This window comes from Pleurodeles waltl, chromosome 6, assembly GCF_031143425.1.
Source record: "Pleurodeles waltl isolate 20211129_DDA chromosome 6, aPleWal1.hap1.20221129, whole genome shotgun sequence".
In the NCBI taxonomy this organism is placed as follows: Eukaryota; Metazoa; Chordata; class Amphibia; order Caudata; family Salamandridae; genus Pleurodeles; species Pleurodeles waltl.
The window spans coordinates 569831757-569853043 of record NC_090445.1 but is presented as its reverse complement, the minus strand read 5'-3'; the positions used below and the strand labels follow the sequence as shown (position 1 = coordinate 569853043).

At 46.9% G+C, this 21287-nt stretch overlaps 1 protein-coding gene across 1 annotated transcript in view; it reads right to left on the bottom strand.

The window, feature by feature from the left end:
- The window catches only part of FGD2 (FYVE, RhoGEF and PH domain containing 2), a 346991-nt gene that overhangs the window by 256696 nt on the left and 69008 nt on the right, over positions 1–21287 (bottom strand). Inside the window, exons 2-3 of the mRNA XM_069238749.1 lie at positions 5023–5437; positions 804–884 (exon numbers count right to left, since the gene is read on the bottom strand). Coding sequence (XP_069094850.1) covers positions 804–884; positions 5023–5437 — 496 coding nt within the window. The remainder of the gene's footprint in view (positions 1–803; positions 885–5022; positions 5438–21287) is intronic.

Below are 21287 nucleotides of genomic sequence, written 5' to 3'. Positions count from 1 at the left end.
TGGTTTACTCCTTCACAAGCATGTCAGGTACCTCGTCCTCTGTATCACAAGTGCTTTTTATCCAATAGCACTTGTAAAACAGAAGACAGGATATGTGTCACATCTGAGACGGAGTAACCCCTCTACGAAACTTTAAATCAGACCCTTTGTCTCAAATTTATATCAGAAGTGGTATGATCAGAGAATACAAGATGAAACAAGTTGTGCTGATGGACTCTGAATCAGTTGAGATGTATATGTTATGTACAACTGCATCAAGCAAGTGATTGAAGTGAGCAAACCTGGGGCCCCACGGGGAATTATGTAACATTGTCTCCTGATAACGTTATCAAAATAGTGCAGTTAAACTGTGCATTTTACATTACCACTCGCCAAGGAAAATGGCTAAAATATGCTTTACAGGCAGTTGTAAAGGGATATTTGTGAAATATCCCCATGCTTCAAGGCCAGACAAGTGAAACTAGCCAATAAGAAAGCTAATGGTGACATTTTAAGCACAGTTTCTCAAATAAATTGTGTGTAAAGGCACAGATTTACAGCCTATTGGAATTACCACAGCACACATAAATACATATATATTCTGACATAATTTTTACACCAATCTTCTTCTTTGTATTCCTATCCTTCCCACCTCATGGGGAATATCAGTCTTGCCATGTGAAAGGCTACAGACTTGGAGTTGGTCAGGTTGGTGACATTCATTTATAAAGAACTTAAAACCTTCAGCCTTTAATGGGAGATCTATCCCTCAGGTAAGACAAATCCTAGATACTCACACAGCAGCAGTATCCAACACCACTAACCTGGTCCAGAAGGTGGAGGCGGCTCACGTAGGCTCGCTCTGTTTCTAGCAGTTCGGAGACAATTTTCTTTTCTTCTGGGTCCTGAAAATGGTGTAAAGCATTCACATGCATGAACAATGTAAAACCCTGTCGGCATGCTTGGTGTGTGGAGGTGTTCGTTAGCAACATAAGGAAGCTGCAAGGCAATGTGGATGCTGTGAGGCAGTGGAGTGTTGTGTTATGATCATTAGGATACAATGGGCAAGCTTGTCAGTTTGATTATTCAGTAAGGCACTGCAGTTGCTGGCTAGCGGTGTGAGGAGAGAGTAAGTAGGGATAAAGAGCCTGAGTTTGCATTATTTTAAACAACGTTGTCAAACAACAGAGTTTACCCTCGCTCTCACGGAAGAGGAGAGCAATAGGTTAGCTAAGGAATGAAACACATACTAGTTTGCTGCTTCCTGCTATAAGGGCTGATAAAGGTATTCTCTCCTATACCATGGGAGAGGGCTTTGAAAGTCCTCTCTGGCTATGTGAGGCCTTTGTTCACAGCAACAGCTGTGAAAGACAAACATTGGAATTTGATGCTTAAGGCTTTTACCAGCCATTAGTAGCCCGGAGCACTCCACTGTCTCCCATGGAGAGTTCAACATTCTAATGTTCTAATAGGTTTGTAGTCAGGAGTCTGATAAGAGATAGATGGAGAATAATGTGTTCTTTTGCATCGACCTTCCAACCCTTCTGTAGGAAGGTGGCCTGGTGTTTGGTCAGTACCTATGGTGTTATCACCTTATACCAGGTCCAGATATATCCTTTTAGTGTGGTGTAGGCAGTGTCTAGGAAGCCAGTGCTCTCTGGACGTAGCTGTGGATGAGTAGCCATGACCTATCTAGGAGACAAGCAAAGCTTATGCAATACCACTATCATCACACAGCATTTTCACACATGAAAGAACCACACAATGTTACAAAAATAAAGGTACTTTATTATTGTAACACAAATACTAGAATAGTGAATAGGCAATCCCCTTACTGGAGGTAAGTAAACACACTAATATATACACGTTAGCAATCAGTAAAGAGCACAGAAAGCAATAAGCATTAGCAAAAGTATAGGTAAACAGTGAAAGTCCTAGGTGAGCGCCAAACCATATACTAAGAAAGTGGAATGTGAAAGGCAGTCCCCCACCCAGGGATGTGTAATCAGTAGAAGGGAGCTAAAGGAACTAGGAACCCCAAGAGGTGAGTGCCAGAGTGACCCCCAGCAACCAGGAGAGGAAAGGTACTTGGTTCTCCCCAAAACCAACAGGAGGACTTTGGGAAAGGATTATGCGAGACCCAACCAAGACTGGAAGAACCCAAAGGTGGATCCTGACAGAAGAGGACCTGCAAAGGAAGGGGACCAAGTCCAGTTTGTGTTGGAATGTCCGGTTGTGGCAGGAGCCACTACCCACCTTTCTGTGGATGCAGGATCAGGTTGACTGTGGATGAAGAAGGCCAGGATTGCACCACCGGAGATGCAGAGGAGTCCAGGAGTGAAGCAAGTGGTGTTGGAAATCCACCAACAAGCCTTGCCAAATGCAAGAGCTGGAGAGGAAGTTTTGCAAGGCTGAAAAGGACCAACAAGGTCCAAGGGACTTGACCCAAGGAGGGGAGTCCGGGTGACCCCCAGCAGTCAGGAGAGTTACAGGAAAAGAATGAAGCCCCCACAGGGAACCCACTGGCAGCAGGCACAGCAGTCGCAGTGAGGCCCAATCAGCAGTCCCATGTTGCTGGAGCAGCAGGCAGGAGACTGTGCTTTGCAGGAAGAAGTGCTGGGGGCCAGAGCTACACAGAGCTTGAAGATCCCTTGGAAGAGGAGCAAACAAGCCTTGCTAGCTGCAAGAGTCTTGGTGCACAGGGGTATTGTCCTGCAAGGAGAGGCAAGGGCTTACCGTCTCCCAAGTTGGATAGCTGACAGAGAGGACCAAGGGGATCACTCCAGACCACCACCTGTGATGCAGGATCCATGCAGTTCTGGAGAAGAGTAGATCCACGCAGACGGTCGTCGTTGCAGTTGGTGCCTGCAGATGCAGGGGAGTGACTCCTTCACCTCAAGGGAGATTCCTTCTTACTTCTTGGTGCAGGCTGGAGTCTCGTCGACCTCAGAGGATGCACATCTGGGGAAAGTGGCAGTTGATGGAAGGAGCCGGAGAAACAATGTTGCAAAGCAGAGTCGTTGCTGGAGTTGCAGATTGTTGGTTCCTGTAGAGTCCAGTTGCGGTTCCAGTGGCTAGATGATGAAGTAAACATAGCAGAGGAGTCATGCTGGAATCTTGCATGCCAACTCTGAGGACCCACCCAAGACGGAGACCTTAAATAGCCCAGGAAGGGGGACTGGTCATCTAGCAAGATGACCACCTATTAGGAAGGGGTTGTGATGTCACCTACCTTACCTGACCACTCACATTCTCTCAGGGGCCTCTGCCCACTTAGGATTCAAGATGTCAGAATCAAGTGTCCACCTACAGGAGCTCTGGGCACCACCCCTGGGGTGGTGATGGACAGGGGAGTGGTCACTCCCCTTTCCTTTGTCCAGTTTCGTGCTAGAGCAGGGACCAGGGGTCCCTGGACTAGTACAAACCGGTTTATGCAAGGTGACCACCAAATGTGCCCTTCAAAGCATACCAGTGACTTGGGGAGGCTACCCTCCCAAGCCATGTAACGCCTATTTCAAAGCAGAGAGGGTGTTGCCTTCCTCTCCCACAGAAAATCCTTTGTTCTGCCTTCCCCTGCGTGAGCTGGTCAAGCAGCAGGACGGCAGAACCCCACCTGGAGGGTGGCAGCAGCATGGGCTGCTCGCAAAACCCTGTAAGACTGGTTGGGGCAATAATGGAGGCCCTCTAAGGAGCTCTCAGAGTGCATAGAATCATACAACTGATACTGGCAACAGTACTGGGGTATGATTCCGACATGCTTGATACAAAAATGACTAGGTTCGGAGTTACCATTATGTAGCTGGACACAGGAAGTGGGCCAGTGCAAGGGTAATGTGGCTTCTCCGCACTTACGAAGTCCAGTGAAATGGAGCTGGAGTTCATGGGGCAGCTCTGTTCATGCAGGGGTTCCCTCACACACAGTTATCTGCACCCTGTCCTCTGGACTAGGAGGGCCTACCATATGGGTGACTTACAGTGACCTGGTGCAGTGGCCTGTAGTGCAAGGGTGCATGCACCTTTTCACACAAGCTGCAAAGGCAGGATTGGAGAGACATTTTGCATGGGCTCCCATGGGTGGAACAATACATGCTGCAGCACATGGGGACACCCTGGTGCCCCAAAGCCCTGGGTACCTCAGTACATATGTACCATATACTAGGGACTTATGAAGGGCAGCAGTAAGCCAATTGTGGGGTGCGCAAAGTCCTAGGAAACCAAAGTTAGAGGGAGAGAGCACAATCACTGGGGTCCTGGTTAGCAGGATTCCAGTGAGGACAGTCAAAGCATATATGACAGCAGGCAAAAAGTGGGGGTAAGCATGCCAAAAAGAGGGTACTTTCCTACACCTTGTCGCAGCGACCTTGAGCCACAATTGTTACCAAAGCCAATGGTGCTCTGAGACTATCAAGAGTGTCACTTTATGTGCAAACAAACTAATTTAACTGTCACAACATAATAAATATAAAATGAACGGCTCTAATGTCAATCCAAGAGGTAAGTGGATTAATTTCTGTCTAGAAAATATTATACAGTAGTCTCCATTATAAGTGTAACTACTAAAAATGATGATCGGACAGACATATTTAAAATCTCCAAATATGCAGAAGAGGGTCTCCAATAAGGAATTACATGAACATAATGTGTTACCCCTTCCCAGTAGTCTACTGAAACCACAGCATTTACATAAACACATTAACATATCTGTTTTTTAGTTTGGTTGACAATTGACTGTGGATGGGTACTCAGATGCACAGATGGTGTTAAAAAGCATCCTTGAACATTTTGTAGCCCCTGGAGTGCCTCTCTTTCTCTGCGGTACACAGTGACTCGTTCCTCTCCTATAAGGAATGAGTTAGGATTGTTTGGGATCTTGTACTCAATTAGGGGTCCCTCCTTTACTATGGTTTACATGTTGAGCATGCGTCTGGTAGACAGTCTCATATCAGTGTACTGGAGTACAGGACTTCCGTCGCATCCAGCCCCCCTCTATGGCCTCCCCCCTCAATAGAAGCGGTTTCATTCTCTTGACTGACATCCTCTTACCTGGATCCCATGTTCTCCAGTAATCTGGTCTGGTCCCTGCAGTCTCCAAGGTAGATTCATCATATGGGCCTGGAGGGCGCTGAGATAAGTCAAGCTGCGTCTCAAAGGAGGGGTTTGTTGAGGTGGCTGTTCTTCTGCATTGTGAACTCCATTTATTTCTGAGCCGGGCTGAGGATTTTCACTGCTGGGTGCAGCGGCGGCTCTCTGCGCTGCCTCTTCCTCTACCCTACTCTTGTTCTTCCTCCAGGGGTTTGCTGAGTGTTGGGGTTGCAGGGGCTGTTTAGTTGGCAGCAGATTCTTCAAAGGTTTTAAAAATAATGGGTTACCAGACACAGATTCACTGCCTGGACTTCTTCCAGCCTTCCCATTGGCTCTTCGATTAAGACTGATGACGTCACTCTCCTCACATGTTGGCCTAAAACATAAAACATCTGTGTCAAAAAACACTTTTTAGTCTTTGCTGCTTCATGAGTGTAACAGTTGAAGGTTATAATGAAAACAGTTAATTCCCACCTCTTTGGGGCCAGATAACCGTCTGTTTTCTTGCCCAATACATTTTACTGTCACTTGTCAGTCACTAATCTGCTCCTGCTGCTTAACAAACAAGCATTTGCAATCCAATAGGTCTCGCAATTGGTTGAGTTAGAGCTACTAGCATTGTAAATTCATAACTGGACTTTTCCAGACACACAAATTGGTCAACCCTGCCTCATAATTTTGTCTTTTCCTGCATGTAAATCCAGTGGCTCTGCGTATAACTAAGGCACTTCCATTTACCTTCTTCCTTTATCTGCAGCAAAAAATTTAAATGTTGCCAATTAGCATTCTAATTTAAATCTGCCATGCTAATTCCAATAGGATACCACTTTCACCACCCCACCATTAGAGTTGTCATAACATTTATGAAGTCAAGTGTAAAAACAAAACAACACCTACACCAGAATGGAATTAAAGGAACGTTTTCAGCGACCGTAAAATGTGAGGAAATGTAGCGCTTTAAAAAATTCGTACCGCAATACGAGTCAGAAAAATGAAATGGCAACGATACTCTCTTTACAAAGGCGCAGACCACTCAAGCAGGGTTCATTTGTGCTCTTTAATGGCTTCGAACCACAAGATTCAATTTTAGGGGAATATATGAGGCTACACTTAGTATTTTAAAAGACGGCACCGGGCGGATTAAACGGCAGTGCTGTGGGCGATAAATTTCAGATGACTCCGGGAGTGACTAAGCCTCCCTTACTAAATGGTTGTGTAAAGTTGAAGCATATCAAATGACCAACATGCCAAAGTTTAAGGGACAACTGTAAATCAAGTAGTGCTTGGAGCTGCCAGGGGACAGAGCGAAAACAAACAACAATGCAGCAATATTGTATATATAAAGAAAAAAATAGCAGTGCCTACATGTGCACATACTGAAGAACTGGACTAGAAGAAATGTCCGATAATAACACAGGGACTCAATAAATCGAATTCCCACCAGACCATAATAAAGTGAAAATTGGCAAATAGCACCTGAGCCTTCTTGAGAAAAACCAACAAATGACACATTAACAAGCAAAACCGAAACCAGATGGGAGGAGGGGCCATCACACACTGTAACAGGAGGAAGAGTGACGTTGTGTGATGGCCAACAAAAATGTTCACTTTGTGAAAGCTCCCTGGGCGGGAACTTAGCACTCTAAGGAGGGACATTTTGCACATTGCACCAATAAAAGTGAAGCATTTAAGACAAGCACAGCAAAGAACGAATGGCATGAGTGGGCATGGTTAAAAGCCCATATTGAATACAACACGTCTTGCAAACAGCGCTGCGCGCTGCCAAGCTCAAGATAAAAATGCACTTGGTGCTCAATTACTGACTGCCTCCAGGACCACACCTTCCAACAACCAGTTCATGAGACAAACACACATTTTGTAAGATTTAACCCTTTTGTTAAATTTTCCACCTTCTATTTTTGGGGAAATGTGTGCCTTTTTTACTCATGTTAGAGGACAAAGAAAACAAGGGATATATTTACTACGCACATGTGCACACAATCTTCATGATTGCCAGTTGTAGGTGTCCCATGTAAGATGTCCCCTAAAAATGGCTTCTAAAGACGCCTTTGATTCGCGTGATGTGTATGGTATGAACTGCTCAGATGCAGAGACTCAAAAGAGATATTAAAAACTATTTTGCAAAAGAAGTGTGATGAATGCCTTGAGCAGACTCCCAGCAGATGTGAAAAAAACAGCAAATTAAAACAAAGTGTCATTGTGCAGCCTGTAAGCAGAGAATGGATCTAAGCATAACTCTGATATTAGTTTACTGTAACTAAACCATTGTTGCCGTGGGCTGCCCAATACATGTATTGGCAGATTAGAGAAACTGGAGAATCAGGTAGCACCTCAATGCATCTCTGGAATTAACATGATGAAGCCTGCATTGTCATTGGCCTTCAGACTCCCAGTAGAAGCACATGTCATATTCAAGATTCTGTGGCTCACACACAAAACATACAACCCAGGTCACACACAGAAAATGGCACCTTACCGCCAGGTTTTGCAACCATCTATGTTGGGTGGGCGGACATATAGCCATTTCGCTTTTATCCCTTTCTCCCCAGGGCATCGGAGGGGATTCATCACCGCAGAGCCAGCGTAGTCTCTAAGAATCAATTGCATGTAAATGCGGCAGGCAGACCACTATATTGGTGTGGAGGGAACACTGTTGCCTTTAAGATGGAGTACCCTCTCAGCCAATAAATACATCAGGCACCAAATCTAACGAGGGAGATCTTGTAACATCTGCTGAGCAAGTGTCAAGGCACTATATTCCTTTCAATAGAAAGGCCCTGCTCCCAGAAGCCACTGCACCTTGACGAGAGAGCTTGGAGCCTCTTCCAAATTACATCATGGTATGAAGAAGGTCTTTTTTTTAATTTCTCATGTGATCATTGAGAGGTTTGTTATTTTGAGGAGCAGGTTTCCATATGGATTCTTACAATTAGTCCTTTTTTACGTTTTATGGAATTGATGTTTATTAAATGCACCCATATTTGATACTGAAATTATTTTGGCATTCTTTGAATATTTGGTAAGTATTTTTTACGTTTTGCAATAACACATAATGGCACTGGGGTCTGTGCAGTATCTCCAGCCCAACTGTGTATGCAGCCGGGTTGGAGAAACCTAAGTGCGCAAGTGTGTTTGGCCGGCCTCAGACGGCCAGCCAGACACACATGTGCACTTAGTGCACTCTCCACCACTTCCCCCCCTCCCCCCCCCCTCCCACAGCCCAGCCCCGCTCCTCCCTGCTGGCTGTGTCAGAAGCAGAAATATAAAACCATAGAAAACTATTGTTTTATTTTCCTGCTTCTGGCACAGCCAGTGGGGCGACGCTCCTTCGCTACAGTGAAGGAGCCGCCCTTGCATGAACGTCTGTTTGTAAAATACAAGCTACCGATTAAGAAACTGTGGTAGTGGAGTCCTTTTCTGCACTAAAATACTCTCTTTCTGCTTGACACCAGGGGCCAGATGTAGCAAATAAAAAATTGGTGAGTTGCAAAGTGCGAATCCATGCGACTCGCAATTTGCAACTCGCAAATTGGTATGCAGTACGGTGTCTCAGACACCGACTGCAACTCGCTATGGGGTCGCAATGACCCACCTCATCAATATTCATGAGGTGGGTCGCAAATTGCGGCCCCATAGCGAGTATAGGCACTCGCAAACATGGAGGCCTGCTGTCGTCAGTAGACCTCCATGTTCGTGACTGCTTTCAATAAAGCAGTTTTTTTTTTTTTAAGTGTAGCCCGTTTTCCTTAAAGGAAAACGAGCTGCACTTAAAAAAAAAAACGAAACCTTTAGTTTCGGTTTTTTTTCAGGGCAGGGACCACTACCTACCCTGAAAAAATATTTTTGGGTCCATTCACAAAGTGGAAGGGGTCCCATGGGGACCCCTTCCAATTTGCGAGTGGGTTACCATCCACTTGAAGTGGATGGTAACTGCGACAAATGGTATTGCATACCACTCAGAATCGCAAATAGGAAGGGAACACCCCTTCCTATTTGCGATTCAGAAATGCATATTGCGAGTCGGTACCGACTCGCAATATGCATTTCTGCATTGGGAAACGTGTTTAGCGACTCGCAAATGGCAATTTTTGCCGTTTGCGAGTCGCTAAATGTTTCCTACATCTGGCCCCAGGTTCGCAGGCACAAGCCCCTGCTCTAGTTGTTGCAGTAACCTGGGAAACAGACAGCACCCGTTATGTCTGTTGTCGGGGTATCTCGGGAGAGAATGTGGCTTTAGGGACAAAGCTGCAGACGGTGGCACTTATGAGTCAGGTTCGAGTCTCGGTATCGGCTCAACATCCCGTGACCTTGTAAGTCACTTATCTCCATGTGCCTGAAAACCTAAATGTGTCCTTGTATAATGTAAAGGACTCAATGCCTTTGGGTCGAGTCTGTACTATATAAAACTGCAACAACAAAAACAAGCAGTGGCAAAGCCAACATGCCTCACCTTAGAGATTTATTGGTGCTACCAATGTTTTTCTTGGTGCTGTAAAGCATTGATGAACATACTGTGTAGCATTAGGAAAAGTTTTTTTCAAACAAAGAAGTATGACCATGCAGTTCCATGGCTGTATTATTTTGTAGGCATGTGACTGCTTTAAATCTGCATGCATACCTATAAAAATGATGCAGCCAAGCGGCCACATAATCACAGTTTTTTGCATTTCTTAATAGGGTGTGGTAGTGGGTTTGGGAGGGAATCAACATGGTCAGGGTTGTGGAGTGGAAGGGCAGCAACAAGGAGGAGAGCAGGGGACGAACAAGAGCAACATGGGGAGCGGTAAGGGCCCCGAAACACATGCATGAGAGGTACAAATTATCACAGGTGGGGGCCTCAAGGGTACTGTTGAGAGGGGGCACTTAAGCTCAACAGGTGAAAGTTAGGGGGGAGGACACCATTAAGAGAGCAGCACTGAAGGGAGAGAGAATCACATTAGGGACACAGCCTGCAAACACATGCAGTTTTCAACACAAAAAAGTAGCCCAGAAAGCAGAAGCAGTGGAAGGAAACAAGTACTTGGGCTATGCTCCAGGGGAGGGCCAAACATTGAAGAGGAAGTGCAGCTGGCACACTCAGCCCAAATAAGAGCAATCAATAGGAAGCGATGGGCGGGCTCCTAGCCCACTGTAAACTAGCAACATTTATTGCGCATGGCAGTGCAAGCACATTCTCAGGCAAAACCTAAAACGTATGAGACCAGACACATGACTTTTCTCAAAGAATCTAAAAAGCACTTCTGTGAGTAGTAAAATTGCATAGTATTCTTATTTAATACGCAGTAGCAAACTATATTTTTACGAGAAACCCCAATTACCGACCTTGGATTCAGTCATTAACACTACAGTAACACAATGCCACTCTAGAAAGTGTTTTTTTAATATGACTCAAGCTTAGTGTCAGTTTCTGTAATTAACCAATGTGTGATAACACCTTTATTGACAGGATTCAATTGATCTGTAAAAATCACATTTCCTCAATTATTGTTTTTTATTCATCAAGATTAAATATTTTACAAATTTAAATATTTATTGTTATACTGTGTTACAGACTATTAGAATACATAAGGAGGAATCCTGCATGTAACAAAGGAAGCTTATAACAGAAACATCAAAAAACGTTTCTCTGGTCTAGGCCAGGTCATCAACAACTCTCGCAAAAGAGTCACCACACTGTCCAGAATAATTATTATTATTAAAGTAATTGATGAGAATGGACTGTCTAAAAGGTGCTTGGAACTTAATCAAGATCTTGCTAGAGAAAGTAAAAAATAAAGTATATAATGTTTTCCACATTCTTCAGTCAAGAGTCTATTTATCCACAGCACATTTAGAAAAAAATCTGAAGGATTTGTTTTTGCAGAGCAACAATTCATACTTTAGCCATGAAAAGAACAAAGACAAGCAGACTTAGGTCTTCCCCTTATCAGCTGAGAGATGTACTTCGTGTTTTTCAGCAAGTGTCAATTTGCATTTTGCAATGGCCATTCCTGAACTTAAAATGAAAGGCTTCTAAGCTAAAAAAACGCCTTGCTTAGCATCTCTCACTTGACTTGTCCTTCAGCCATAATATCAACGCTACATACCTTAAATAGCATGCCACAAGAAGGAATTTTGAAATGCACAAAGTGTGGTGAGCATAACATGCTGAAGACTTTCATGCCTCATCTAGAAATAAATACCTGACTTATAAGAGGGACATAGTTGTGGGCATGCCCCTATGTCATAAGTGTGATCTTCTGCCACTTGTGGCTTTACGATAACAACACTAGGCATGTTGGGACTTGTAGTTTCAGATGTTCTATCACATAGCTGTGGTTTAGTTTGAGTGTCTGAAAAATCAGGAATGTTTAAAAGACATACATGACATTGAGGTCTGTTGACTGCAGATAAGTATGCTGTGAATAAGGTAACAAAACCGAGGAATGTGGAATCTTATTAACAATATCAGAGAACTCAAATCCCATGTGTAGTAAATAGTGGAGCTTTTGTGTGTTTCTTGAACATAGGCCATTGTAATAGCATACAAACACACAAATATCAAATGTTGTCACATTGCTTTTCCTACAAACTATTCTTCATGTGTACTCTAAGATACTTTAATCAATGTAGGTTTGTTGAATAAGTGTTTAACTGAAGGTGATTTGAATTAAAATCCCCCAGTTCCAACAACACTGCTACCCCACGGCACATGCCACAATAACTAACTAGATGCATAGTCTTAAATGTCCAAGTCTGCTGCATACCACTAAAGACTGCTGTCCAAAGTCTGCCGGTCTCTGAGACTCAGAAATTGTGCTGGTGAACTTCACAGCTGAAGTGATGCTGAGGTGGTGCTGCACTGGATCTGAGGTGGTGTTGAGGCGGCATTGTTTTTTTTTTTTCTCCTCATACATTATCGCCATTAAGCTTATTCAGGTGCGCTAAGATCAAATGCCGATGAGCAGGAAGCCCCTGACCATCTAGAACCCTGGGTAAAACCCAGTTCCAGACCTAGCCAGGTCTAGGCGAATAATCATTGGACATTGGGCTATAACCATCTCAGATCTTTAGGCGATCCCATATCCGACTGCCAGTCCCCCTCGCATGACTTTTATCTATGTCTTTAAAGAAGAGAACAGAACTTCTCCATTCCTTCCAATTAGGGGGGGGTAGATTGAACCCAACTTTTACACACTTCCCTTCTCTCCAGTAGAATTAGAATAAAGACCAACCCTCTTTGATAGAGATTCAGCTTAGTTAAAGGACACATGGGAGTCGAACGGGAAGGTACATCCACACTATCTTAATAATACCCCAAATATAATCAACTGAGGGGATACTTCAACTGCGACAGCCAATTAGTTAGATATTGTCTTACCCACTTCTGCCCAGAAATCCTGAAGTTTCGAGCATTAAGCAAACATATGTACATCGTCTGCCCCCTACCACCACACCACTTACACTCTGAGGTTGCATTACTTTTCTTTATCTTCGCCATCTTTTCTGGGGTCCAATATGCCCTATGGAGAGTGAAGAGATGATTTCTTCTTAAAACAGCTACTTTCACCACTGAATACAAAGTGGCCAACGACGTCCGCCAAAGATTTTCCAACTCTCCCTTTGGCAAGCATCCACTCCATTTTTTTATGCAGCGGTTGAGACACTACCTCAACTCTAAGCAATAGATGCTGATACCATCAGGAAACGTCTTTCTTTATGTCAAGTCTAGATAGGGACCCTTGAGTCTTATGATTCCAGAACTCCCAGCTCAGCGAGGACTCATCCCCAGTTAACTGCCCCCATCTTATCACCCCGCTATTTTTAAGGGGCAGCACCAAACTATCTAACAAACACTTCGGGGGTCCCTGGAGAGTCCCAGATAGGCGCTAATGTACTGCAATAACCCAATCCAAGAAAGGATCGTATTTCATACCAGCAAGTGGCTGCTGCTCGTAAGCATTTCCGCCTGACTTTCTTGAAAAATTTCGGAGCCCCAAACTCATAGATGAATCCATTTATCGGGAAGCCTTTCAACATTGCTCTGAACATAGCTCCCCTTATTGAAGTGTCTGGAGATAACAATAACATCCTAGTATTTTTTTTAAAATAGGACCAGCAATACTACTGGAGATCAGAGAGGCCAGCCCACCCACACCAACCTTCCTCCTCAATTTTTTCTAAGATAACCAAACTCCTTTGCTTGCCCACATAAAGGCTGTAATCTGTGCCTGTAATTTAAAATATTTTTTATCAAAATACAGAGTGATGTTATCATATAAAAAAGTAATCTTTGGTAGAATAGACATCTTAACCAAGTTGACACGACCATAAATAGTAAGCTGCAGATTTCTCCACTTTCTCAAAAGAACCCCAACCTCCTTGACCACCTTATCTAAATTTTTTGAGGCCAACTCTCCCAAATCTTGCGTAATCCTTACACTCAAATACCTCATCTCTAAAACCTTTCCAGGGTCTACATAATTTTGATTCCAAATCATTATCTCCGTTTTTCCCTCATTCACCTCATATCCTGCCAGACTCGAAAAGATCTTAACTTCTTTTTGAAGATTTGGGATTGCTTTCGTGATATCAGAAGTGAAAACCATCAAAACGTCCACATACAGTGCGATTTTCCTGTAGAAATCTCCAACCACAAAAGGTCTTATACAGGTGTTAGACCACAAACTTTCTGCCAAGGGCTCAATGTACAGGTCAAACAGAATCGGGGAAAGAGGACACTCCTGCCTAGTACCTCTACTTATCTGGACACTTGGTGACAAAATACCATTAACCAAAGTTTTCACAGTCAGAGCCCTATATATCTTTAGGAGCACATTAATAAAGGACTCATCAATTCCCAAATGAGTCAAAGTAACCATAAGATATTTCCAATTCACTCAATCAAAAGCCTTGGCGGCATCTACCGTCACAACTGCTAAGGGAAGATCCGAAGTTGAGGCCAAGTCAATAGCTCCTATTAAAGTATGTTTAAGATCTCTCATGTTTCTACCGGGTGGGAAACCCTGCTGATCCTGATGTATCAATCGACCAGCCACCCCGTTCAGCCGCCCTTCCAAAATACTCGTAAAAACTTTGTAATCACAATTCAGCAGTGATATTGGTCTGTATGATTGACATTCCACGGGATTTTTGCCTTGTTTCAACAATAATGTGATTACCGCCTCATTCCAAGAGTTCGGGATCGGAGAACCCTCCAACAGTATAGCATTAAGTAGCTGCACCCACACTGGAATGATAACTTCTTCTAAAGCCGCATAAAGCTCACTAGGGATCCCATCAGGACCCGCCGCTTTCCCTTTCTTCGCTTTTCTAACGGCAGTTAGAATCTCAGAGCCCAATATTACTTGACCCAGATGGCAGGCATCCTCTCTAGCCAATCTTGGCAAATTCAACATCCCAACAATGCATTTATGGCTCCAACTTCTGGGTCTGGATCTTCCTTATACAGCTTCTGGTAGAAGGATTTAAATGCCGTAATTATCCCATGATTATCTTCCACCACCCCACATGTGTCCTCATCCATCACCCTCTTGATGGTCTTCTGGCGCGACTCCAATCTGCTCTTCCATGCCAACAACTTTCCACAACTTTCACCATGTATAAGATTCCGCGCTCTGCTAGCTTCCCATTTCTGTTCAATCTTTACCTCCTGCATAACCCGGAATCTTGTCTGCAACTCTCCCAAGTGTTCTAACATGGCCCCACTGGCTGCCTCACTAACTGTGCCTGCCTTTAACAGCTGAGGTGGTATTGTGCTGTGGCTGAGGTGGGACTGCACTGGTGGTGAGGTGGTGCTGTGCTAGTGCTGACATGGTGCTGAGCTGGTACTAAGGTGGCATTATGCTTGTGCTGAGGTGGTGCTACACTAGTGCTGACGTGGTGCTGTACTGGTGCTGCACTGGTGCTGAGTAATGTCGAGGTGGTGGTCTGCTGGTGCTGAGGTGGTGCTGAATTGGTCCTGAAATGGTTCTGTGCTATTGCTGAGTTGGTGCTGAAGCGGTGCTGCACTCATGCTAAGTTGGTAGTGCTGAGATGGTGCTGCACTGGTAGTGAGTTGGTGCTGATGTGGAACTGAAGTGGTGCAGTGCTTGTGCTGAGGTGGTGCTGCACTATTGCTGTGATGATGCTGCGCTGGTGCAGAGGTGATGTTGAGGTGGTGTAGATGTGGTGTTGATTGATGCTGATGTGTGCTGCAATGGTGCTCATGTGGTGCTGCGCTGATGCTGAGGTCGTGTTGCACTGGTGCTGAGGTGGTGTTGACTGGAGCAGAGGTGGCGAAGAGTACTGTGGTGGTGCTGAGTGAAGCTCAGATGATAGTGGTGCTGAAGCAGTGCTGTGCTGATGCTGAGGTGGTTTTGCATGGATTCTGTGCTGGTGCTGAGGTGGTGCTGCACTGGTGCTGAGTTGGTGCTGAGTGATGCAAGGTGGTGGTGTGCTGGCGCAGAGGTGGTGCTCAGGTGGTGCTGGGTGATACTGAGGTGGTTCTTAGTGATGCTGTTGTGGTGCTGAGTCATGTTGAGGTGCTACTGAGTGATGCTGAGATGGTGGTGCTGAGGTGGTGCTGCGATTGTGCTCAGGTGATGCTGTACTGGGGCTGCACTGGGAGCTGGTGCAAAGTTACTGCTGAGGTGCTGCTGTGATGGGGCTGCACTGGTGCTGTGGTTGAGCTGCACTGGTGTTGAGTTGGGGTTACACTGATGGTGGTGCACTAATACGGAGGAGGCGCTGTGCTGATGTTGAGGTGGTGCTGTGGTAGTGCTGCGCTCATGTGGTGATGCTGAGGAGGTACTGAGTTAGTGTTAAGTGATGCTGAGGTGGTGCTGAGTGATGCTGTGCTGGTGCTGAAGTGGTGTTGCGCTGATGCTGAGGTTGTGGTGTGCTGGTGCTGAGTTGGTGCTGAAGAGGTTTGGCACTGGTGCTGCGCTAGTGCTGAGGTGTTGCTCACATGGTGCTGCACTGCTGCTGAGGTGGTGCTGTGCTGTGCTTCTGCTGAGGTGGTGCTGAGTGCTGCTTAGAGGGTGCTGAGTGATGCTGACTGGTGCTGAAGTGATGCTACGCTGATGCTGAACTGGTGCTGCGCCGGTGCTAAGTTGATGCTGAGGTGTTGCTGCACTGATGCTGAAGTGGTGCTCAGGTGGCACTAAAGTGGAACTGTGCTTTTGCTGAGTGATGCTCAGGTGGTGCTGTGCTGGGGCTGAGTGATGCTGAGGTGTTGCTGCACTGATGCTGCAGTGGTGCTCAGGTGACGCTAAAGTGGAACTTTGTTTTTGCTGAGTGATGCTAAGGTGGTGCTGTGCTGGTGCTGAGTGATGCTGAGGTGGTGCTGAGTGTTGCTGAGGTAGTGCTGAGTGATGCTGAGCTAGTGGCCCGTTGGTGTGGAGTGATGCTGAGGTGGTGCTTAGGTGGTGCTGCAATCCCCCTGAACATGCGTATAGGCCATTGATGTAGTTATTTCCTAAAGAGCTCAATAACCTGTTCTTTTTTATAAGAATGTACCTCTGAGCATGAGTGAGGCACCTCAGCTCGTATGGCCACACCTGCACAGGAAAAGAAAAAAAATGCTAAGGATGGAGTGGCATGTTGGGAGGAGGGTTGGAGATATACTACCTCAATCACGTCAGGAGCAGCAGACAGGCACAGATTAAGTTGAATTAATCTGTGCTTGGTCCCTGCTCCACTATAAGAAGTGAATGTGACGTTTGCAGTGCACAGGCCAATTAGAAGGCTGCAAAGAAGAAGGTCACTGATGCCAACAATGGTAAGCAGTGGGCTGGCTCCAAGTGCTTGTTTGTTAACAATAGTCTCGCACAGTGCTTGAAATGGGAAAATAGAAGTGCAGGTACCCTGTTATCAAAGTACTCGCTTCCTTCTGAGATGTGCCGGAACTCTCCAATTAAAAATATTACGTTTATCTCGAGAAGTGCAGGTACTCTCCCTCTCAAAATAAAAAAGTGCCGGTACTCAGTACCAGACAGTACCTGCCCATTTAAAGCGCTGGTCTCGCAAGTGAGACGCATGCACTAGCGCAGGCACGTGCAGGCTCGGCCCTAAAAAAAAGTCTGAAGTCATACTTGGAGTATGCAGGCACGATTTAATTCATAACTGCTGTCAAAACATCCCTATCCGTGACAACATTTGGAAAGCAGGAGGATGTAGATTTAAAAAAAAGAATCAAGAGAATTTATTTTCCCACATTGGCTAGTATTGACGTTGGGACAATTTTCAGGCGAGAGAAAGCTAAATGAAAGCCGTCTTTGGCTTTAAAAATTAAACTGTCTCCCACCTGAATTGGCTCTTGCCATACCTGCACCCCACAGGCTTGCTTTGCTCTCGCCCTGGGAGCGCCACGTTTCACTTGCAGGCACTAGTGCTCTGCTCCAAAGAACGTCTCTTTTTATTTGCCGCTTTATATTGCGCGCACTTGTCCCGAAGTTATTGGAGCGGTTTTCAACAACACCAGTTACATTACATAAGGTCACAATTATATATTTTTAGGCACGGGGAGATTACGTGATTTGACTAGAATCTCAGGATGTTGAATAGACGCGGAGTCTCAAACCTGGGTCCCTAGTCCCAGCCTCGGCTGCTGTGGCCATTGCCCCGCGACCTCCCTGCTATTACCAGTAGTCCGCGCGCCAACTTCTAGAGGGAAGTGAGGGGTCAAAAGCCTGGACAGTACACTTCCCCTTCACGGTTACCCTCTGAGTAGGATGTCCTACTTGTATTTCCTCTCTTAGTTTAGTTTTCATGTCACGGCCTAAACTTCCACTTTCACATGGGAAACGAATCTAAAAACGCATGACAGTCGTTTGGAACAATGTTTACCAAATCTTAGCAACGCAGACTGAATGCTAGGTATGAGTATAAGTAGCTTGAGGAAGTAGTGGCTCCCGCCCCGCAGTGTCAAAACAAAAGTGAATGAAAAATAGACCCCATCTGCTGTCTTCTTAGTTCAAAAACACATTTCATAGGGGTGCAGAGTGGGTCCCTTACTGGGCCCCGGTGACGCAGCACCTGCTGCACTGAGGATATCTGTGTCCCTGCTACCACGTGGAGTAGCCAGTCCACTTTGGAGGACGTTGGCCCGGTTCTGTACCCTGTACTAATTTTCTCTCTGCCTCAACCGGTTAAAGACTGGATGCAAACCGGGCAGGGGGCATGACCAGATAGGAAAAAGGCCAGGGAGTGGTAGCTGCAGAACAGGTGCCGATTATTCCAGCATACATGAGATTTACAAATGGTCGCAAAACGTTCGCCCACCATGAAGTCATTAATGTGGTTATATCAGTGTATCCAGTGCATCCAGTGAAAGTATTTTTTTAAAACATTAAACATTGACGAATACCTGAAAAGTTTCCACGAGCTCCCCAAGACGCTGAAACTGGTCACGTTCTCTGTATATGGGGCAAAGGCTGTCTTTAAATATGAAACAAAAGCATTTCATACTAAAGGGGTCATTACAACCCTGGCTGACGGTGTTAAAGCGGCGGTAAAACCGCCAACAGGCCGGCGGTAAAAAAATGGGAATTATGACAGTGGCGGAAACCGCCAACAAAGACAGCTACTTTAACACTCCGACCGCCACGGCGGTACAGACAAACAGCTTGGCGGTCACCGCCAACAGACAGGCGGGAGACAATGTACCGCCCACAGTATCACAACCTACCAATCTGCCACCTTTTCTGGGGCGGATTCACTGCGGATAAAAACACCACGGAAACAGCCATTTCAAAAGGAAAACGCTCACCTCTACACACTCCACGAGGAACAACAATAGCATGGAACCGGAACTCCATATTCTCCCTGCGATAGGTGAGTACTGCACCTACGAAATAGGGGAGGGGGAGGCAAAAGGCAGGGACACACACACGCAACACCCCCACCCCCACCCCGACCCTCACCCACTACAGCACACACACCAATGCATATCCAAACATTACAGTAACAACCCCCAAACCCCCCGGAAGAATGCAAAGACAAAAGGAAATGAGTTCAACCATTGTAATATATCAAAATACAGTAACCAAATATATACCGATATATATACACATTCAACAAAATATACATCACGATTAGTAGTGCAGGTAATGCACCATTCATTGTCCGTGGACCACTGGGCCCAAAATGCATGGGCGAGGCCCACATCAGATACCTGATCAAAACGGAGAGAACACTGCCGGGGCATCAGATAGAAATACAACAGGCACCTCAGCGGGAAGGGAAGAGGGGCACCTCAGCCAGATGAGTGCACCCGGCCAGATCAACGAGGGGGCTCCATGCCCATTGATGTATCGTGGGTAATGCAAAGCCACAGTCTCTAAGGTGGGTGGTATGCCCACTGTACCATCCTGGGGAGTGCAAAGCCACAGTCTCTCAAGTCTCTACAGTGGGTGGTTTGCCCACTGTACCATCCTGGGGAGTGCTAAGCCACAGTCTCTCAAGTCTCTACAGTGGGTGGTTTGCCCACTGTACCATCCTGGGGAGTGCAAAGCCACAGTCTCTCAAGTGGATAACAGTCTCCACTGGTTCTGGAGGGGGACTGGTGCCCAGAGTGCTTCATCCTGTGAAGGACAGACGGAGTGGATGCATGTCTCCACTGGTTCTGGATGGGGACTGGTGCCCAGAGTGCTTCATCCTGTTAAGGACAGAGGTAGTGGGTGCATGTCTCCACTGGTTCTGGAGGGGGACTGGTGCCCAGAGTGCTTCATCCTGTTAAGGACAGAGGTAGTGGATGCATGTCTCCACTGGTTCTGGAGGGGGACTGGTGCCCAGAGTGCATCACTCTCCCCGTGACGTCACTGCCCCTGCCACTCATGGGCTAGCGGTGCTTGAGTTGGCGGTCTTTGCCCTGTTCAGCGGTGCTTGCCCTGTTCAGCGGTGCTTGCCATGGCAGTCTTTGCCCTGTTCAGCAGTGCTTGAGTTTGCAGTTTCTTACCTGTTCAGCGGTGCTTGCCATGGCGGTCTTTGCCCTGTTCAGCGATGCTTGCCATGGCCATCTTTGCCCTGTTCAGCGGTGCTTGAGTTTGCAGTTTCTGACCTGTTCAGCGGTGCTTGCCATGGCGGTCTTTGCCCTGTTCAGCGGTGCTTGCCCTGTTCAGCGGTGCTTGCCATGACTGTCCTTCATTGCCCAGCTGGGCTGGGGCTGGCCGTCCTTCATTGGGCAGATGGGCTGTGGCTGCTGGGGCCCTCCTGGGCAGCTGGGCTGTGGCTGGCGGTGGCCTCCTGGCCACTGACGATATGGCTGCCCTCCTGGGCACTGACTCTGGCGGTGGCCTCCTGGCCACTGTCGATGGGGCTGCCCTCCTGGGCACTGACTCTGGCGGTGGCCTCCTGGCCACTGGGCACTGACTCTGGCAGTGGCCTCCTGGCCACTGACGATGGGGCTGCCCTCCTGGGCACTGACTCTGGCGGTGGCCCCCTGGCCACTGACGATCGGGCTGCCCTCCTGGGCACTGACTCTGGCGGTGGCCTCCTGGCCAGTGACGATGGGGCTGCTCTCCTTGGCACTGACTCTGACGGTGGCCTCCTGGCCAGTGACGATGGGGCTGCCCTCCTGGGCACTGAGTCTGGCGGTGGCCTCCTGGCCACTGACGATCGGGCTGCCCTCCTGGGCACTGACTCTGGCGGTGGCCTCCTGGCCAGTGACGAGTGGGCTGGCGGTGGCCTCCTGGGCAGCGGGGATGATGGCGGTCTTCTCCGCCGTGCTGCTCCTCCCAGACTGTGGCGATTTCTTCTGCCCCACCTTGGGAGGAGTCACAGCTGAGTCGACACTCCCCCCGGGACCCTTGTGAGCAGCTTTGCTGGCTGGAGTCTTCCCCCACTCCTGCCGGGCACTGTCCAACTTCTGGTGCTTCACAGGGGGGGGACTGGCTGTGCTGTGGCTCTGTGTCACACTGGCTGCCCTGGTGCCCGGTGCACACCACATACCTCTAACAACAGGCACCACTGGTCCCGGAGATTTTTTGGCTGAGGTGCTAGTACGGAACCTATGAATTGGAGGGGGGGGTGGGAAAGAGGTCAAGCTTGGTCAGGAAAAGTTTCTTAGAAACACTGGGACGGGTAGCTGGAGGGAGTCTGGGAGTGGAGGAAGAGGAGGTGGTTGTAGGAGGTGTAACTTTTGTGGCTTTGGGTGCAGGTGCATGCGCTGGAGGCTGTCGTGAGGTGGATGTATGTTGGGTGGGTGTGTGCCTTCGTTTGTGTAC